This window comes from Sardina pilchardus, chromosome 10 (assembly GCF_963854185.1).
Source record: "Sardina pilchardus chromosome 10, fSarPil1.1, whole genome shotgun sequence".
Lineage (NCBI taxonomy): Eukaryota > Metazoa > Chordata > Actinopteri > Clupeiformes > Clupeidae > Sardina > Sardina pilchardus.
Window position 1 is genome coordinate 16261137 of NC_085003.1, and position 21027 is coordinate 16282163.

The 21027-nt window shown below is 44.2% G+C and overlaps 1 protein-coding gene across 3 annotated transcripts in view; it reads left to right on the forward strand.

The window, feature by feature from the left end:
* Positions 1-13163, forward strand: part of LOC134093548 (protein inscuteable homolog) — a 38040-nt gene extending 24877 nt beyond the window's left edge. For all 3 annotated transcript variants that reach the window (XM_062546641.1, XM_062546643.1, XM_062546642.1), the window contains 7 exons: positions 3286-3411; positions 6700-6871; positions 7467-7645; positions 8010-8076; positions 9158-9313; positions 11864-11940; positions 12825-13163. In XM_062546641.1, coding sequence (XP_062402625.1) covers positions 3286-3411; positions 6700-6871; positions 7467-7645; positions 8010-8076; positions 9158-9313; positions 11864-11940; positions 12825-12953 — 906 coding nt within the window. In that variant the 3' untranslated portion in view covers positions 12954-13163. The remainder of the gene's footprint in view (positions 1-3285; positions 3412-6699; positions 6872-7466; positions 7646-8009; positions 8077-9157; positions 9314-11863; positions 11941-12824) is intronic.
* Positions 13164-21027: the final 7864 nt, after the last annotated feature.

Sequence of the window (21027 nt, forward strand, 5' to 3'; positions counted from 1 at the left end):
CCCCGGCTATAAATAGCCTCTCTCTTCGCTGCGTAGGAGATAAGCGAGACCCCAGCGCTGGGCTCTGCGTCCCTCTGGCCATTAGCAGACCAGCGGCGCAGCCAAGACCCGGTCTTGATAAGACTCTTCCTGGGTATGCGATTATTCCCCCCCCGCCCCCCCTCGTCCCTCTCCTCCCCTGAATGGAGCCGATCGATACTGTCCGGTCCCATTAGAGCGCAGTATTGATCAACGTGACAGGCATGCCTGGGCTCCGTCAGTGGCCGGTCTGCGGTCTCCGCCGTGACAGTGGGACACAGGAGAGCCTGCCGCTGCCGGGGGCCTCCACAGCTGTGGACATCTGTTGACATCTGCATTTCATTTAGACGTGGAGGTTTACCTCTTTCTCCCTTCTCTCTCTCTCTCTCTCTCTCTCTCTCTCAGACCATGGCTCTTCCTTGCTCTCTCGCTTTCGCCATCTGTCCGTCTCTCCGTTTCAATCTCTCTCTGTCTAACTTTCCCCTTTCTCCCGCTGGGGATTGCGTCACCACATGTGTTTTAAATGGGGGAGCCTATACACGTACTGAATCATAATAAAGGCCGTTGCAGAGGTATCTTCTGATCTCCTTCCCTCGCCCATCGACATCCTTCACCCACACTGACTGCTTTTTAATGATGAGGTTAAGAAATTAAATTATACGCAAAAGATTTGGAGCCATTTCCTTTTCAAATGAGATCTCGTGAAAATGGTCTAGGAGTAGCTTATGTGCCTATGTTTCCTCTTCAATGGATGTGTAATATTTCTCTGTGGCTTTACTTGTAAATGTTTTCCTGGAAAAACTCTGTAAGATGGAGGTTAGCGCCGGGTCACACAGTTATGGCTAAACGCGAGGTTCCCCGCACGGCTCTTATAAGAGATAAAAGTGTTGACAGGATGTTAGGGCTAGTGGGGTTGTGTTTGTTCTGCTGCGTCCAACTGGACCAAGTACAGGCAGAGGTCATGACGGCGAGCTCAACCAAGATGGTGAGTTTTAAAATGATACCTCCATTAATTAGATTACATGACACTGCCACAGAGGCTCTGCTCTGGTCAGACATGCACCATAAATAACAGGCCCGTCCATAAATATAGCCAATCTGGACAGGTTGAAGTAATCCCAGTGGTATAGCAGCTTTTCATTTGATTGATTTGTTGAGATAGAATGGAAGACTCTGGATATGCATCATTCAACTCAACGAAAGGAGGGATTTAGCATCAAACTAACCACAACAGTGAGACCCCAGATTACAGCTGACAGACAACAGTTTCGTTATCATGCATGATTACAAAGCCTTACTTCTCCAACTGCTCTTAAGGCACACTGGGGATATTACACGATGTAGTATTTTCAAATAACTACAATCAAAAACAGTGTGTGTACATTTTCAATCTGCAGTCAACACTTTAAAAATAACCTGTTGTGTTATTACGAGGATAACAGATAAATATATTGCAATGCAGTGACTCACTTTACAAGAAAACCATGAAACTCATTTTTTTCTGGGTTGAATATTGTCTCTTTTCAGGATTGTTATCATAATATTCTGAAATACTTTTAGAAGTCTATGATGGAAAGTTAATTTAATATCCTCATCTGGAGTAGTGTAAAGTCTGAATATCTACAGTACCTGGAAATGGCATATCCAAAGAGTGAATCTAAGAAAACTTAGTTTCTCTGTCAAATAAATGGATCTCCTGGTGACTCATAGTATCTGGATTTAGCAGAGGCTGAGGGCGGACGTGGCGTCAGTTTGCCACAATCTATTTACTCCAGTGAGACATTGTAACACATTTCTAACACAGTTTCTTTTTTTCTTTCATTCTTCCTTTCTTTTCATTCTTTCTTTCTTTCTTTCTTTCTTTCTTTCTCTTGTTCTTTTCTTTCTTTCTTTCTATCTTTCTTTCTTTCTTTCTTTCTTCTTTCTTATTAGCTGTCTTTCAGCACCTTCTCTATTTCTGTGCTTTGAGTGTTATTTTTACACATGGCACGTCAGTTTCAATATGCACTACACACGCAACGCATTAGGCTAAGTCCTAAATCTGTCTTTTGTAGTTTCCTTTGTTTTGGCTGTTGGAACATCAAGAGATTGAGCAGTCCCACTCCACACGTCCATTTCATGTTTGTGCCGCCTGTTTGCGTTCGTCTGAATGGAGTTCTCTCTGTGACCCTACTCAGGGTGCACACACTCCCTTCATTACCGCGCCCATGTGCCTTGCTCCCTGCCACACTCTGCGCTTGCAACACACTGTGCAACACAGGGACGGAAATACGTCTATAACCCCTACAAACAGACAAACACACACACACACACGCACACGCACATGCACATGCACACACACACATACACACACACACACACACACACACACACACACACACACACACACACACACACACACACACACACACACACACACACACACACACACACACACATACACACACAAACACAGAAAGAGAGAGAGAGAGCACGAGAGAGGGGGGGAATTCATTTTGAGCAGTGATTGAACTGGTGTGTGAAGCTGAGTGACTGAGGCTGAGGACATGGGTAGGAGGATGCTCTGGTATGTGGGGAGGAGGAGGAGGAGGAGGATGAGGAGGAAGAGGAGGAGGAGGAAGAGGGGGCTCCGATCCGTGTGTTTGCTGGTGGAGTGGGCTGAGTAGGCAGGCAGTCAGGTGTAGTGGCTCCAGATGAGCCTCTCCAAGGGGGCAGCTCTGCGTGGCCTTATCAGGGAAGAAAGCAGCCTGGATAATGGGGCTGATTGGGATAATGGCCCTAGTTACCTGCTCCCACAGGTCATTCTGATCTCTGTTTTGCGTGTGTAATTCACTCAGCAAATGTGGAGTGGAGGATCTTGGTAAACATTTTTTTTTCACCACATTGTGTTTATGTTTGCCAGTGTTTTGACGTTTTCCCTCCAGTGATCACCAAATAAATAAAATAAATCTGTGACGTGGGCAGGACTAATAATTGCATCTTTGGAAAATGTCAATAAATAGTTGGAAGAATTGGATTAGATTAGATGTGATTATACTAAACTAGTCAGAAAAATAGAGATTACATCTCGTCACGCGTAGGATGTTTGTGTATGTGTGTTTTAATGTGTGTGTGTGTGTGTGTGTGTGTGTGTGTGTGTGTGTGTGTGTGTGTGTGTGTGTGTGTGTGTGTGTGTCTGTGTGTCTGTGTGTCTGTGTGTGTGTCTGTGTGTGTCTGTGTGTGTCTGTGTGTGTGTGTGTGTGTGTGTGTGTGTGTGTGTGTTGGCAGGAGGGAGCAGTGGTGGTCCTGTTTAAGATCTGCAGGCAGGACTGCTTCAGTAGCCTCTATGCCCAGGCGCTCCGGACAGTGGCCTCCATCTGCTGTGTGGAAGAAGGCATCAGCCAGCTGGAGAAGGTGCAGTACAACACACACACACACACGCATATTCACAGTCGCACACACACACACACACACACACACACACACACACACACACACACGTATTCACAGTCGCACACACACTCACACACACACACACACACACGTATTCACAGTCGCACACACACTCACACACACACAAACACACACACACACACATGTATGCACAGTCGCACACACATACACACACACACACACACACACACACACACACACACACACACACACACACACACACACACAGACACAGAAGCGTGCATGCACACAGATGCACACACACACACACACACACACACACACACACACACACACACACACACACGTGCACACACACACAGACACAGAAGCGTGCACGCACACAGATGCACGCACGTACGCACCTACACACACACACACACACACACAATAGCAACAGGTCAGACTGCCATTGTGTGGGCCAGACGGCGGTGTTTACATGGCTGTAGGGAGATGTTTGGAGCGCCCTGCTGCAGGTAAAGCCAGACTGCGGTGGTTCCCTCCCCTCTGTGCTCCTTCTCCACCACTGGGGTTTATTTTCACAGCTGAGAACATGCTAACAGTGGGAAAGGGCCGGAATGTCAGGGTTTGAAAAATACGACTGGATTAGGGCACTGAAAGATCTCCTGGACAAAGAAAGATTGTTTCTCAGTCTCTCTCACACACAGACACAGACACACACACACACACACACACACATGCTCACTCTTAACGCACACACAGACATATAGACAGACATTCTCTCTCTCTCTCTCTTTCTCTCTCTTTCTCTCTTTCACTCCCTCTCTCTCTCTCTTCTGACCACTCTAAATCATACTGTCTCTGACTCAAGCTAGTTACAGTAATTGGATAATTACTGATGTGTGAAATATGTAACAGAAGTTGGCCTTGTAAAGCGCGACACATTTTCCAACGGAAAGCACAACACAAAATGAAACATCTCCTAAGAAATGTCAGCGTACCCCAATGAGCCGTTCCCAACTCACTAGTGGTTGTTGTTGCTGCGCAGCCCAGCTGTGTGTGCAGGCAGAGGAGCAGCCAGGTGTAGCGTGCGCGAGCAGGATAATGATGGAGGCGGCGAGGAGACGGAGAGTCTCGGGAGCCCCGGGAGCCTCTCTGACTGTCACACAAAACTTCTGAGCGGCAGTGAGGCGCGCGCTAAGCTTCACTTACCCGTCACTGTCATCAGAAATGTCTCCCGCTCACTCCTCACACAATCCTATGGTTTCTATATATTATCTATAAGGCCCCGCGTGTGTGTAGGTGTGTCACATGCTGCCACTTAATCGCCCCGTGTCTCGTTTTTCTTGTGGCATACCTGCCTGAGAGTACAAAGGGTGGCGCATGATAGCGTGGTGTGTACGCCATGCCAGCGACAACAGTACCCGGGTTAATTTAAAACTGGACTCTGAGAAAGTTGAAGAGGATGTACTGGGAGTTCATCCGAGTTCAGTGTATTTCCATAAGAAAAGAAGGGAGGGGAGGGTGAGGTGGAAACACTCCCATGCGTCACTACCGATCAACTCCATCTTTTGGGACGTGCCAGCCAGCTGACGTACGGAAAGCCACTGACGACTTTAATTCAGTGAGCACCCTGGACCTGTCCGCATGAGCTCCGTCTGACTGCTTTATCGTGACGCCACGCACGCACTCGTTCAACAGCGGATACGATTTATTATGTCAGAGTACAATTCTCTTCAGTAGCACAACCATCATTATTATTAAAAAATAAACCTGGAGAAGTGTGATGATAAATGTCTCAACGCAAATATGATAAAAACTATTTAGGCTCGCTTGATAATGTTCTTTAACTTCTGTAGTGATGATAGGCATTATTTCCTTTTAAGAAAGTAAATACTGATAGTTCTTTACAGGTATTTCACAAGTTAAATGATCGGTTTGACAGCATGGTTTTACATGATTCTTCTGTTTATTTGTGTAATTCTGTTGCATAACTAGGTTAATCACACTCACACAGTCCAATTGAACAATCAGGACAGCACCTAATTCCATGATGCTTACATTATTCAGAAATTGATTATGACAAATCAAAACATGTTCCTGTAAAGTAGTTATTACTGTAAGGGAGTACATTTCCTGGCTTTTCAAAATGTCAGATATCATATACTCTTGCACAATCAAAAATATGTTGTTGTGATCAAAAGTATGTTGTTTTACAAATGTGTACAATTCAACAACATTTGCCACAGATATTGCAGATCCGCTCAGTGAATGCCTGTGATTAAAGAGCATGAGCCTGCAGCGATTACAGTAAGAGCATGAGCCTGCAGCGATTACAGTAAGAGTGTGAGCCTGCAGCTCATATTTTATGAAACAGTGCCCCCATGTGGGCAGTACATGCCCTCTGCTGTATGTGACAGGAACCCATAGACCAGTAGTGTTCACACTTGCAGAGTTCATACATGCGAATCACACACACACTCACATGCACACGCACACACACACTCTCTCTCTCTTCTCTCTCTCTCACACACACACACACACACACACACACACACACACACACACACTTGGACACATTTAGTTTTTTTCTAAGGTGCTGTTCTGGTTTGGACTGAGAAGTGGCAGACTTGAACGGTTTGCGTAACCGTTTGTAAGTGCCTCGTGCAGCAGCACTGCAGCAGGCTGCCATAAACTTGGCTTTTATTGGGCTGCTTCTGTCTCACTTAAATATATTACAAGACAATTAAACACACTGGAGGGCTGCCCATGGGGTGATGTACAGCACTTTCAGCTGCACCCAAAATATAAGCAGGACGCAGGCTCTTAAAAATAGAACTGGAGCGCAGGGATGCAAACACAGCTATACTGGGTGAATGAGGCTATAGGCCATCCTTTATTCTACATACTGGACCTACACTAGTCTTTGATGCACTGCAATTTCACTTCCAATTAGTGAGAAGAATGACTCTGGTCTCCCACCAGGACACACACATGACATTATTTACAAGGGCAATCTCCCTGATTTGACAGATACAAGTTACTGCTCATCCATTGTGGATCATTGTGTTCATGCGTGTGTGTGTGTGTGTGTGTGTGTGTGTGGGTGTGGGTGTGGGTGTGGGTGTGTGCGCGCGTGTGTGTGTGTGTGTGTGTGCGCGCGCATGTGTGTGTGTGTGTGTGTGTCTGTGTGTGTGTGCGTGTGCGCACGTGTGTGTGTGTGTGTGTGCATGTGCGCACTTGTGTGTGTGTGTGTGTGTGTGTGTGTGTGCGTGTGTGTGTGAGCAGGTGGACGGGATCCTGTGCCTGGCAGACATCCTAACAGACGAGGCGTGTGCGGAGGCGGCGCGAGCCGAGGCGGCGGCCGTGGTGGCCCAGATCACCTCCCCCCAGCACACCTCCACGCAGCACCTGGCCAGCTTCCTGGAGAGCATGCAGGACATCGTCACGGCTCTCATCAGTGAGTACAGGGCTGACCAGCCAGTGGACGCATGCCTGTGTGTATGTTGGGGGAGGCGGGTAAATGGCTACATTCTTGAAATAGTCGACGCACCAATGTGAGGATTTATTGCTGCATTTTTGCAAGTGATTGTATACTTTCATTCATTGACATACATTACGAATACTGTATATTATGGACTTATACTATGCACTGTATTAGAAATTCAGCTTTTCAATATTTGTCACGTTGTTTTATGTGTGAATGCAGACTGAGTTTGTGCACACTATTGTGTGCTCCCTTGCTCACTGTTGTGTTATATAAACAGTATGTGTGTGTGTGTGTGTGTGTGTGTGTGTGCACTGTGTTGATGCTATAGTGTGTCTCCGTGTGTGTGTGTGTGTGTGTGTGTGTGTGTGTGTGTGTGTGTGTGTGTATGTGTGTGTGTGTGTGCGTGCGTGCGTGCGTGCGTGCACTGTGTTGATACTTTAGTGCATTCCCGTGTGTATGTGTGTGTGTGTTTGTGTGTGTGTGTGTGTGTGTGTGTGTGCACAGTGTTGATGCTCTAGTGTGTCTCTGATGCTGTAGCGTGTCTGTGTGTGTCTCCACTCTCCAGAGCTGTGTGAGAGCGCCTCCTGTGGGGAGGTGTTCCTGCTGGCGTCTGCAGCGCTGGCCAACATCACCTTCTACGACAGCATGGCCTGTGAGATCCTGCTGCAGCTCAACGCCATCCACATCCTCCTGCAGGCCTGCTGCGACCGCCAGAGGGTGGACACGCCCTACTCCAAAGACCAGGTGCGCCCTCACTCTCTCTCTCTCTCTCTCTCTCTCTCTCTCTCTCTCTCTCTCTCTCTCTCTCTCTCTCTCTCTCTGACTGACACACACACACACACACACACACACACACACATACTTGCACAAGGGTAACACAAAGCTTAGAGTCATTACATCTAAACCAAAAATGATTCAGTGCGTTGAAAGCTTTTCAAGCTGCTGCTATGAAACATACAAATGTATTACTGTACCAACTTCAGATTGCAAAAAGAAGTCTAGATAGTAATCTACAGCACTTTTGTGATTCAATCAGGCTATGATCTTGTTGGCACAATGCATGTCTTCCTTCATCTGACAACAATCCGTGTGGTATTTGTGTGTGAAGGTTGTGACCATCCTGGCGAATCTGTCTGTGCTGGAGCAGTGTGCCCCAGAGGTGCTGCAGGAGAAGGGTGTGTATTAGTACGGCTCTGGAGACAGCAAGCCCTCCCTATGTTATAATCCAATTCATATTCACCAGACTTTATTTTCCCCCTTTTCCTATTGGTTTTACTGTAATGCATGTATTCTCCACAGTACCCATTAGTAATGCACACCAAAAAGCCCAAGATATGTTACTCAGAAACCCCCCCGACCTTGACCAAACACTAATAATAGTTATAATACACTACTATGGGTAGCAATATACATTTCAGTACTACATGTTTGCTTCTCTACTTGCAGACCAGCAAGTTGTTCTCAGACCAGCTTGTCCCCTCATTCCTGGTCTGAATGAGTTCATGTGTAGTTAGCAGTGATTTATCTGAGTCATCTGGCTCTCCCTCACAGCTGTCTCCCCCCTCACACATGCACACATGCACACATACATGCACTTCTCCCCCCACAGACACCACACACTCTTCCTTTCAGCAACCACCTGCTTCTTTCTGCTCATTCTCATGTTTACACATGCAAACCAAATAGGGGAAGCAGTCTGCCATTCTACTTTTCACCACAAGGTGGCAGTAAGAAGCTGTTAAGCGTCACACAATTTCACTGATTTGTTTGAAAAGTTTGCATGACTTGAGTATTCCATAGATAAACTTTTGTGTATGGTGGGTATGCTTTTGTATGAATATGAGTATGCTGTCCTCTGATTGAGTAAAAGTGTACATTATTATCATATAGATATAGGATAATAGTAGCAGTAAGAACCACACACTCACACAGTACCGGTACATTACATACTGTAGGATATTTTGTGCAAAGCTCTTGGAGTCAGCCGTAAAAACGAAAAGATAAGAAAGGATTAATAATTAGTAAAGGTATTGACTTATATATAAACACTCTAAGGGTAGGCAGATGTATTTCTCCTGGATATTATGTGATTAGTGAGTGCTGTGAGTGATGTGTGTGTGATTAGAATGCGGTGCATGATGTGTGTGTGTGTGTGTGTGTGTGTGTGTGTGTGTGTGTGTGTGTGTGTCTGATTAGTGAATGCTGTGTGTGATAGGGTGCTGTGTGTAATGTATGTGTGTGTCCATGCGGTGGCAGGGATCGAGCGTCTGCTGCTGCTGCTGGGGGAGAAGCCCACGTCGTCCAGCCCGTCGGAGGGGGCCGCGTGTGAGCGCGTGCAGCAGAAGGCCGCCGTCACACTGGCACGCCTCAGCAGAGACCCAGAGGTGGCCCAGACGGCCATCCAGCTACAGGGTACAACTGACAAGCACACACACACACACACACACACACACACACACACACACACACCTGCACACACACACACACACACACACACACACACACACACACACACACACACACACATCTACACACACACACACACACACACACACACATCTGCACACACACACACACACACACACACACACACACACACACACACACACACACACACACACACACACACACACACACACACACACACACACACACACACACTTATGTAAGTCAAGGGTGAATCAAGCCTCTGATTGGTGCTGACTTATGCCAAGCAGACACTGCATGATTTTGATCCCATTTTAGTCCAGAATCAGACGGATCCAATAAGATTTTGAATCTGTGTAAATTGTTGTGTAAGCCTAGTTAGTGCACACTCACAATGAACATAGGAATCAGCGTTTCAGATCCAGTCCAGTCCAGTTGGATATGGTGTGTCAACGACACCCATGCAAGGAAGAAGGGATAGTTCAGATCTTTTGGGAGGGAGGATGTGATGAAGCATGGCACACCTCCAACACTCAGTTTGGACCTTGGTCTTGAGACTTTGAAAGAGAGCGTGTTCAGTTAAACTATTATACAGATCTCAAAGTGGAATGACGATGAAAGGTCATTTGTGCAGAGCTTCAAAAATAAATCAAAGAACTCATCAATTTAATTTCAAAAAGAAGAGAATGAAGAGATCTCCCACTGAGAATTCAAACTTGGCTGGATGGTGGGGGGAACTCAGCAGCCTTGACATACTCTGGCTCTAGAAGATGAAATAAAAACGTATGGACTTTTGGAGTCCTTCAAAGTACAGGCACCATTTTGGACCTGAAATGGCTAAATGAAGTCCCCTTGACTGCTATTTGCATACTCCAATCCAGTTGTAAGGTAGGAGCGTGCACACAATAGTCCAGTAGGGTGTCAGTTCACGGTATACCTGACAATAGGATCATGGTAATAGTTGTGGAGCTTGGCTATTGCCCTTAACAAAAAGTGAGCCATTAACCCACCTTTGTTGTAAATGAGTGATGAAACATAGTTAGTGGCATTTTAGCAGATGGTACCTTGCTGACAACACAGGCGAATGAGAGTGTTTTCATTTAAACCGTACTGTATATGGCAGGAACAGTATGCGCTCAAAAGCACAGCAAACCCTTAAGATAGCTAGGGGGAGGATGAGCAAGCCCATTCCAAATGACCAGCCGGCTGGTAACAGCAGTCTCAGCAGTTCTGATGACATGAGGAGGAAAGGTTGCACATAGTTACTGCTGATATCCCTCTGCTTAGGGCTAGTCAGGGCTGACAGGGCCTACCACAACATCCCTCCTCTCATAAGCACATTTGTGTTGTCAGGTCACCAGATAAGTCAGGACACACAGATGTAAAGGTATGCCCTACAGTATTGTCTGTGGTTAGGTAGAAATAGGTTAGCTCTACAATTTAGATAGTCTGACCCTGTCCACCTAGTATCTCTGTTTGTTTTCATTTATCTGAGATACAGTACTAGTCTGGCACCTGAGAATACACCAACATTTCCCTCAGTCACCAGGGTGGCTGGCCAGTCAGTGAAGAGGGGATTACATTAGTTCAAAATCAACAGTGGCTGTGGTAAATGATACTTGTAGTAGCATTGCCTGCAAGCATACATTTGAATATGTAATGTAATATATGTAATATGAATATGTGTATACATTTATGTACAGCAAAGGCCTAAATCCATTGTTTCATGACTGCCACTGGTGCTTTTTTTTATCAGTTTGCAAAGGTTAGGTGTTAGAAATTGATGATCAATATGATTGGTTAGACTGGACCAATGAATTAAATGTTAACGCAAAGTCAGGGCCCGTTACAGTGCTAATGTTTTCCCAACATTTCCCAATTGTGAGAGGCCAGACTTTCTTCACAAAGTCAAATGAAGTAGTGAGTCTGGTTTAACCAATCTACAATTTAGATGGTGTGAGCTAAATTTCAGTGGTATGGCATGTTGTCATTATGCTAAGGTTGTCACAGCATGTTTACGTAAGAGAAGAAATAACCTCTCCATTGCAAGGAATAGAAATGTTGAGATGAGCCAATCAAATTTTACTTGTGATCTGAGGCCATTTCTGGATCTGAGAGATGTGGAAATTGACAGAAATATCACATGTCCATTTGGAAAAAAGGGAGACATGTACTTTAACAGATAGTCATGAAACAATGAATGATCCAATCTGAGATTTGCATTTAAAACGATGGAATAACAAGCTCTGCTCTGTCACGGCAACCAATGACTGTAGACTCTTTGCTTGGAGAGCAATCATGAGATTGCGCAAGCCTCTTTATTTCCTCTCTGTCATGCTTGAGCGGTCAAAGCTAAGCAAGACGCCATGCAGCTCATTGGTAACCACACTCCATACAGTACTCACTGAGTGCAACATTACAATACAAAGTTTAAAGCTAAGATACTTAAAGTTAAGCATCGTGTTCCAGAATTCGATGGTGTAAATAAATAATGAAGTAACCATTTCTCTCGCTCTTTCTCATGTCTGTCCCTAGCCGTCCCACGTCTCATTGAGTTGTGCCGTTCTCCGGCTGAGAGGAACAACAGTGACTCGGTACTCGTAGCCTGCCTGGTAGGTCATCGGTGTCTCTGTGCTTTTACACTTGCTGCTGGGCCGCCCAGTCCCCCCCTCTGTTAGTTCTCTTTTATAATAACTAGCCTTTGATTCACCCGCGTCCCCCTGTGGATAGAAGCCCCCCAGAGTGCACAAGATGGACCCTAATCTCATTAATTAGGCTGTACGTCCTCAGGATGAGGCTTCAACTGGCCATTTGTCCATCACAGTCCCTGCATAAATGATAGCATATGCCCTGAAATTCAAAGCTGACTGCATTTAAATATGCACACTTCATACATATTCTATATTTTGCACTCTCCATAAGGGTAGACTTTTGGGTGTTTGATATGGAGACACCTACTGTATACCATAGCCTACTATTAACCATGGCTTTGATTAATCCATTTCAGAGGCTTTGATAGATATGAAAAGAAAGTCTTCCCTGGGAGCTGGTGCTTCATCCTGTAGGAGTGTTGTTTTAAGTCTGGTATTGTGGAACCAGACAAGATATGCTTTATGATCATCAAGTGTAGCCTACATGGTCATCATGTTATTATTGTCCACGAATTGAACATCTATCAGGTCTAATAATGAACCAGATATCCTCTCTCTACAACAATGTCCACAGAGGAGTGTTCTATCATTCCATCACCTTCCTAAAATGTTGAGGTTTTTTTTATTTATTTTTTTAATGTTATGCCTGAATCATCATTACATTTTTGGTTAACTTATTTTGTGTTTTCTGAAAAACTTGAAAAAATTACTTGCACCATTATTTTAGGAAAGTGACTATTAAGTATTCAAATGCATTTACTACTGCTGTTGCACAAATGTATAGAACATGAAGTGCCTAAATGAGCGGTGTGCCGTTGTTAATGGCGTTGAGTCTGTGTTCCCAGGCTGCACTGAGGCGTTTAGCGGCCGGTTGTCCCGACAGCATCGAGCCCTCTGACCACCAGCAGCTCATCAAACCCAGACTGGTGGACTCCTTCTTGCTCTGCTCCAACATGGAGGAGAGCTTTGTGTGAGAAGCCACTTCAATGGACTTCACAGTGTCTGCTATTAGTGTATTGGGTCTCTGATCAGAAAGAAAATGTGCTACTAAAACAAAGTGTTATGATAATGTAATATAACCATACTTTTACATGTGATATAAGCTGTTCATTTGTCATTTCTATTTAAAAAAGATTATTCTAAAGTAAACATGGCATGCACAGAATAAAGCAATATTTCATGAAGCATTGTAATATCTGCTCTGCCAGTGTCTTTGTGTTTGAATCTGCTTTGATCCTATCCTCCTCCATACAAATGATCCACACAAGAGCCACAAAAAAGGGGGTCAGCGACGGTGTTGACTGCACATATGTTCAAACACGTCTCATCTCTAGAGGAAGGGGCTGCAGCTACAACAGAAGAAAACAACTAGACCTAAGTCACTCACACGCTCAGATACACACACGCTGAGCATTTGAACCCTATACGCAGTTCAGAGGTGATACTAATCAAGTCATTGTGATCATTTACAAATGTGCAATTAGTAATCTTGGTACCAAAGTCTTATGGAGTATCTCATGCCACAGTGCAACTGTGTATCTCTCTGTGCATCTCTGTGTAAGGGACATTGTTACATTTCTTTCCTTTTTATTATTTATCATTATTGTATTTATTATGCACAAAGTGGATGAACAAAGCTTTTGTCTGAGGCAGAGAGAAAAAGAGAGGGAGGAAGAAGACAGACTTAAAGAGAGAGCCAGATATGAGACACAGAAACAGCGGTGCCCAAGTCCACTTGTGGCTTTGAACTGGCAGGTCAGGACTCATGCTCCAGACCACTGGGAGGCTCTGCCTTCACGCTCCCCGTCCCCACGGTGGGAGAGGCTGTGGCAGATTTGTCCTTTATGTTGTCTGCAGTTTGATGCAAGGGATCTCTCAGGTTTCTCCCCCTCCTCTCTTGTCCTCCGCTGGGAAGCTCCCCTCTTTCTTCTTCTCTCCTTCCACCAAGGGGGCATCCTGGGTCTCGTTACTGGACTACGCTGCTCTGTCAGGGTAGTTGAGGCTCTGTGTGTGTGTGTGTGTGTGTGTGTGTGTGTGTGTGTATGTGTGTGTGTGTGTGTGTGTGTGTGTGTGTGTGTGTGTGTGTGTGTGTGTGTGTGTGTGTGTGTGTGTGTGTGTGTGTGTGTGTGTGTGTGTGTGTGTGTGTGTGTGTGTGTGTGTGTGTGGAGGGTCCAGGGCAGAGGGCATGTGCTCTTTGCTCATTGCTCTGAGGCAGTGGTGGATGCCGCAGAGGATGCGCACCTCCAGACCCCCTTATGAAATATGCAGGGGAGAGTGCAGGGATGGAGGGGGAGAGCGGCCTCTTCAGCTGGAACCTCTCTCTGGCTGGGCATGTCCTCCACCATATAGCCCATGGCCATTTCAACCTCTTCTGAAACCCTTTTTTCTTATCTCTCCCTTGCTATTATGTCCTCAACCGCAACTCACATTGCTTTCTCAGTCTCAATGATCTTTCCTGTGCTTTCTTGTAAATCCAAACTTTCCGTCTCTACATGTACAAAACTACATGGCAGGAAATAACTATAGCCTACTGTATAATGTGTATATACCTTCCAATGAATTAATAAATACAAAATTAATTTAATGTAATCTCAGGACATTGTAACACAAAATACACCCTCTCTGAGCTGTGCACCAGAACTTGGTTAGCTAAATCAAACTGGGTTTGTGGGATAATGGAAGCATTTATGGTGGAAGCAGTAAACTTGCACTATTCACAATCACTATTGACTTGCAGATGATGTGAATGGCTGGGGTATAAATAAGTTTAATTGAGGTGCTGCTATATCAGATATCTGATGCTACTGTAAAATCACCTTTGTTAGCACCATTGTCGTAGTATGAAGAAATGGTGATGTTTTAAAAGTCACAACTGAAAGAGCACAAACGCATACCAAATGTTTTTAAAGTCTTCATTTCACCTGACAGAGACCATTGCCAGTTTACTGCATGGCTGAACTACACCGTGTCTTAAACAATGTAGTTTCACTGATGTAGTCTTCAGTTTGATATTTAAAGAAACAAGTCTAGTGTGGCCATGTTTGCTCTGCCACATGCACAACTACACGGGCAGCATTACATAATTAGGCCTCTTCTGTGGGGACGCCACACTGTGGCTGCTCTTATTTGACAACCAATTAAGGCATGAAACATTTATTTACATATTGTCATGTTGGATTCTGGTAATATCTGTGTGCAAGCCCTGTGCTTTTTTAATTGTGGACGTACAACCACACACTGTTGAGGCTCTAATGATACAAATATTTCAGTGGTCACAGTGGTTAGTTTGGCAGAAAGGAGAGAAAATTAGAGGGGTAAAAAGGCAATGACGACTAATTAGTTTGTGAGCCTCTGCCCTGTGTTCACACAGGGCTAATTATGATGATCACTGTGTGCGCTGTCACCACCGGTCTCATTGAGTGTGTTCAGTATAAACAAAAAGTAGAAACTCACTTACATGTATAAAGAGATGGGAGTGGGGGAGAGAAGTGAATCTGCAGATAGCTCTCCTTGTAGTAAGTTTATAAGAATTCTTTGCTCAAGCTCCATTTTAAGTGCTCAGTACAGAACGATTAACTAATGTAGTATGGCTTAACCAGCAATGCACTCCTAAAATGAGTTTGATTTAAAATCAAACTGTTAGGAGGTGTCAGAATGCAGACTCACTGAAATGAACATAAAACAAAGATTCACCTTCGTACAACTTCATGCAACTATTTTGAATGTCGGTTTCCTAATATCCTGCATAATATACATTAGGGCCTTACAGTCAATATGCATCCTCATACGCAGGTCAGCATATTGTTTTACAACTTTTCCCAACCATAGGCCTACCATTAATCAATATCAAGGTTACTAGCCAAAAATGTGTATCTCCACATCAGCTATCTACCCAGAAGTGTCCTGCTTCAGAAGTCACTCTGATGACATATGGTGATGTGAAGACACGTAGCCTACTGTCCTTCCTCTGAGCTACTTCGGTCATTCACTGAGAAGATTTGTGGTCTGAGTTTAGATGTGTTGTTTCAATCAATGGCTTAAATCAGTTTGATCTTTCTGTCTAGTATGCATTATGTTGTACTTTAATGGGACATAGCTATGTTAGATGAGCGATTATAAGAGGCCGCTTGATCCTGTTTTGCAACACAGCTCTTGGCTTTCTTCTGGAAGCTGGGTCATCTGTCTTTTGAATAATGGCCTCATGGCCCAATGGAGAGCACTGATATTGTCCTGAGAGATGTCTGTTTATGGTCAACACAGAGTCCACTAACACTATAAGCTCCAAGTTGAAGAGAATCGGAATAAACTAAAACAAGAACATTAATCACGATGATGCATGAGTTCAAAGTTTTTATGGTCACCGCCCCTCAAGAAAACCCAGACTCCTTATTAGCCTATCTCCTCCTAGAAACAATGACATTAAATGTAAGAGATCTCCTTCTTTTCAGATATCTCTATGGACCGATTTTTTCTTGGTTTTATGGGAGAGATCTCAACATTCTCAGTTTTAGACATCTCACTATTTCCTCCCCCAACTTTAGGTGTTTGGGGTTGAGTCAAAAACATTCACAATTAAACTGTAAGAAGCCTATGATATGTGTTTAAAGCTGTTGTGAAGAGGGTTATGAAGCTTTCGTCAATTATGGGATATTTTCTAGACAAAATGCCTCATCTCAAAAGGAAAATCTCCATGTCACTAGCCTACTGTTCTCTCTGAAGTCAGGTAGGCTATGTTGAACTTGTCACTGAAGATGAGAGCACGTAGCAGACGCATCCAAGCTGTATGTTATGGGGCACTCAACGCCTATCTTGAATTACAAAGTTGAATTGCAGCTCTAACGATTATGAAGAAAGCACATCTCATGTTGATAGAGCCTATTGAGTTTACAAATGTGTCGTGAGTCAGACAAATAGCTCTGCCCTTGCCCACCCAGTGACCAGTAAGATAAAAGTGAATGCTTAATTACGACTAACACTGGAATCGCTCCAAGACATTCTTTTTATTTGAAGATGAAATGATTGGAATCGGCTTCAAACTGAAGGTCAGATGCCTACATATTTAATGAAAAGTCTGAAAAGCAGCTCAATTAGAGGACTGTCTTTATTTCCCCGTGTAGGCTACTGCTTCCCCGGGGCTTGCTTAGAATAAAAGTAGGCTAAGCCATAGCCTAACATTCAGAATGGGTTATGGGCTCAATCAATGCAATGCCCGATTTCTAAATTCCAAGGACAGCTAAAAGTTAACAGTGAATGTGGAAGCTGCATCGTGCAAATGATAATGTCAAAACAGGACCTCTTTATCTCTTAAATTAGTTATGGAGGTTCGGGTAGTTTTGGCGACTAGAGCTCCCCCAGAGTCGCGATATAGGCCTATTCTGCCGTTGTAAACATCCTACTTGCCGCGAATTGTTCCTCCTGTACACGATAAAGAGTCTTTTGTTGCGAAGGTGAAGGATAACACGCAAAAACATTGGACACACAGCTATTAGTCTATCGACTGAAAAGGTAATGTGTCACGTTTCTAGCGAGTTGTCTTCGGGGCGCTGCGCTGTTCCTGAAGTTAGGCCATGGCTGGTTTTCTCGACTCGCTACGTCTATGCTGTAGCCTAGGCTATGCTTGGTGAACGATGGAAGTTGGAAGTTCTTTTACCATCAAATTGACTTCGTGGATTAATTACAGGTCTTCTCGTTTACTTTGATGAGATCCACTTCTTTGCACAGCATCTCTCCAAACCCATCATGTGATAAATGTGTGGGTTCACCCATTTATCACACCCTTTTTACAAAACAGTTAACAGTTTTTCTCGATTGCTTTGACCTGCTACGTAAATTAACATTTGGTCACTAAAGGACAAGAACAATTCTGTCATCCAGTGATAGTGAAATTGTCACATTTTACACTGTATCAGTTACAGTATATTTATGAGAGTGAGGTTATGAGATTAGCATTTTAACAGTGTCACGGGGTCAGGTGGTAGGCCTATTATATCCCAAAGTTGTTTTAAAAGTCGCAAGACCAAAATTTGAGAAGTGGTGAGAGGTGAGGAGGTGAGAAAAGTGGCTGTGCCATGGGCCAAATGCCATAGGTTTACAGAATGGATCATTTACTGTAGAGAGGACCGGTGTGATAAGTCCCGCATTTTGAGTTTAAAAGGATATCTCTGACCTTTGATGACCCAAAAAGCTTGAGCCTGCCAAACCAGTAAATCATTCTCAGAACTGAAGGCCAGCAAGTGAGATGGCTATCTAAATTGTACCAACGGAGACACAGTGTGCATGCAAGGGTAGACACACACAGTCCTTGGATCTGGTCATGTTCATGCAAATCACATCAAATATTACATTTGAATAAAATATTGTTTCCCTGCAAACTGATGCTAAATTACTGTTGGATGTAAGTTGCCAGTTATATTCGGTTGTCACACCCAATGTAAAAACATCCTTTTAGAGATCAGAGCTTAAGAGCAGTCTGATTTGACACAGGGACTACTTAAAAGTGTTTACCACTTGGCTTCTGATGTTATTATCATACTGTACCTAGCTCTGTTAGGGAGACACATTTCTATGGCACTAAAAAATGGGACATCAGCCACGTTTGACACCCCTGTTTGTCTTGGACTGTCATTGGATGCCGCGGCAAATATTTGACTGACTCAAGGGAGAAAGCCACCCATTCACTTGTCCTGTGGTAATGACCGCTCATTGTTGGCATGAGAGGAGAAAGCGTTCATTCATACGGTGGCATGATTGAAATGAAAATGGAACCCCTTGTGATTTTAGAAATGTGTCTATTACTATACATTTACACACAAAAATGACCATGGAAAATTATAGGCGGAATACATCATTCTCTGACAAAAATGCCCAGGAATGACAGTGAATTTGGTGTGACCGGATGCGAGTCTGCTGTGTCCCTGTGATGAGACCTGGGTTTGCTAAAGAGGTTTGCACATGCCGTGTGTGAGATGGTACATTGTAGATTTACGCAAAATCTCTCCACTCAATCTCAAAGGGGAATGAGATGGCAGAATTCTTTTTTTTTTCATTCCTGGGTGGAGTGGGATCTCTTTTCTCAGTCTTTCTTTATATTGTGGACCAATGACGGAAAGATGAAAGCTAGAGTTTACCAACTAAAATGCAGTAAAGAGAAGTAGTCATTTACAATTCCTTTATCTTTGATGATTTTAATTTCATAGAGTTTACACTGGCTCTATTTATTTTATTTTAAATGAGAAATGAAATACAACCATGCTGTGTTCAGCACAAAAAAATGGCAAAACTGCAAACTGCAAACTGCAAAAAAAATATATATATATTAAAAGTGGAGTCTTATCTAGACAAATTTGCTCTATGCACTGGCAGCCAAATTTGCTTGTTTTCATGACGATAAGTCTTAAAATAAGTTAAATGGTTTTATGAGAAAGCACTATACGTAAGCTCTTCATACTGGAAACAATACCAAATATAGCCGCAAGCGGCGATGGCGGGCCCGAGCACCAGCGGTGCGGAGACCTGTGAGATTTTGGAATCTAACAAAGCAACATGTGCGTGTTGGTGGGCATGTGCATGAGCAACACACATGCCCACCAAATTTGGTCAATTTTCCTGAATGTATGTGTCAGCCACAACAGACAATATGCTAGGTAGCGCTATAGAGTCCCTAAGCCACACCCTAGGCCAGAGCTCTATCTCTGACTATCGATAGCAATAACGCTAGACAGACACAGACAGAGGGGGTAGAGACAAATGGATCAATAGAATAGAATATACACTTTTTTGATCCCGTGAGGGAAATTTATTTCTCTGCATGTAACCCAATTTAACCAAATTAGTGAACACACACAGCACACAGTGAACATACAGTGAGGTGAATCACACACTGACCCAGAGCAGTGAGCTGCCTGCCCAACCAGTTGTGCTGGGGGAGCAGTGAGGGGTTAGGTGCCTTGTTCAAGGGCACTTTAGTGGTGGACTGGTTGGGGATTGAACCGGCAACCTAGCAGTTACAAGCCCCAAGCCCTAACCAGTAGGCCACGGCTGCCCAGAGGAAAGGAGGGAAGGGGGAAAGAGGCAGGTAGGGAGGGAGGGTGTGTGTGTGTGTGTGTGTGTGTGTGTGTGTGTGTGTGTGTGTGTGTGTGTGTGTGTGTGTGTGTGTGTGTGTGTGTGTGTGTGTGTGTGTGTGTGTGTGTGTGTGTGTGTGTGTGTGTGTGTGTGTGTGTGTGTGTGCGCGCGCATGCGTGCGTGAGAGAGAGAGAGAATGACGGGGGAGGGGTGAGAGAGTGTCTGTGAGTCTGTGTAGAGAATTAGCAGGGGACGAGAGAGACATGCAGCTGAGAGAGAGAGCACCTACTCCTGCTCAGCTAAATGGATGGAGTATAAGACACATGCAAACACAAATAAACCTAAATACTCACTTACTGTGAACTTGGCTAAAGTCAAAATTCAAAATTGCAGCATAGGTTGATACGATTATAATTATTCGTCAACTCGCTTCAAAATATTTTAGCTAAAACTGTGTCCACCACAATCATTAATGCACTTTTAAAAAACACAAACAACACCAAATTCAAAACTTTGCATATGACTGTCACTACAAACACACTAACTAATACTCCATCAAATTTCATCCAAATTAGTCACTGTTTTCTACCTATAACACCAACTTTCTGTTTCTTTTACAAGACTCCTAGATTCAAACCTTCGCCATTTCAATATACTTTTGTATACTTTTTAATATACTATACTCAGAGCAGTGAGCTGCCTGCCCAACCAGCGGCGCTCAGGGAGCAGTCAGGGGTTAGGTGCCTTGCTCAAGGGCACTTCAGCTGTGGACTGGTCAGGGATCGAACCGGCAATCCTCCAGCTACAAGCCCCAACCCCTAACCAGTAGGCCACGGTTGCCCAAAGGGTGTGTGTGTGTGTGTGTGTGTGTGTGTGTGTGTGTGTGTGTGTGTGTGTGTGTGTGTGTGTGTGTGTGTGTGTGTGTGTGTGTGTGTGTGTGTGTGTGTGTGTGTGTGTGTGTGTGTGTGTGTGTGTGTGTGTGTGTGT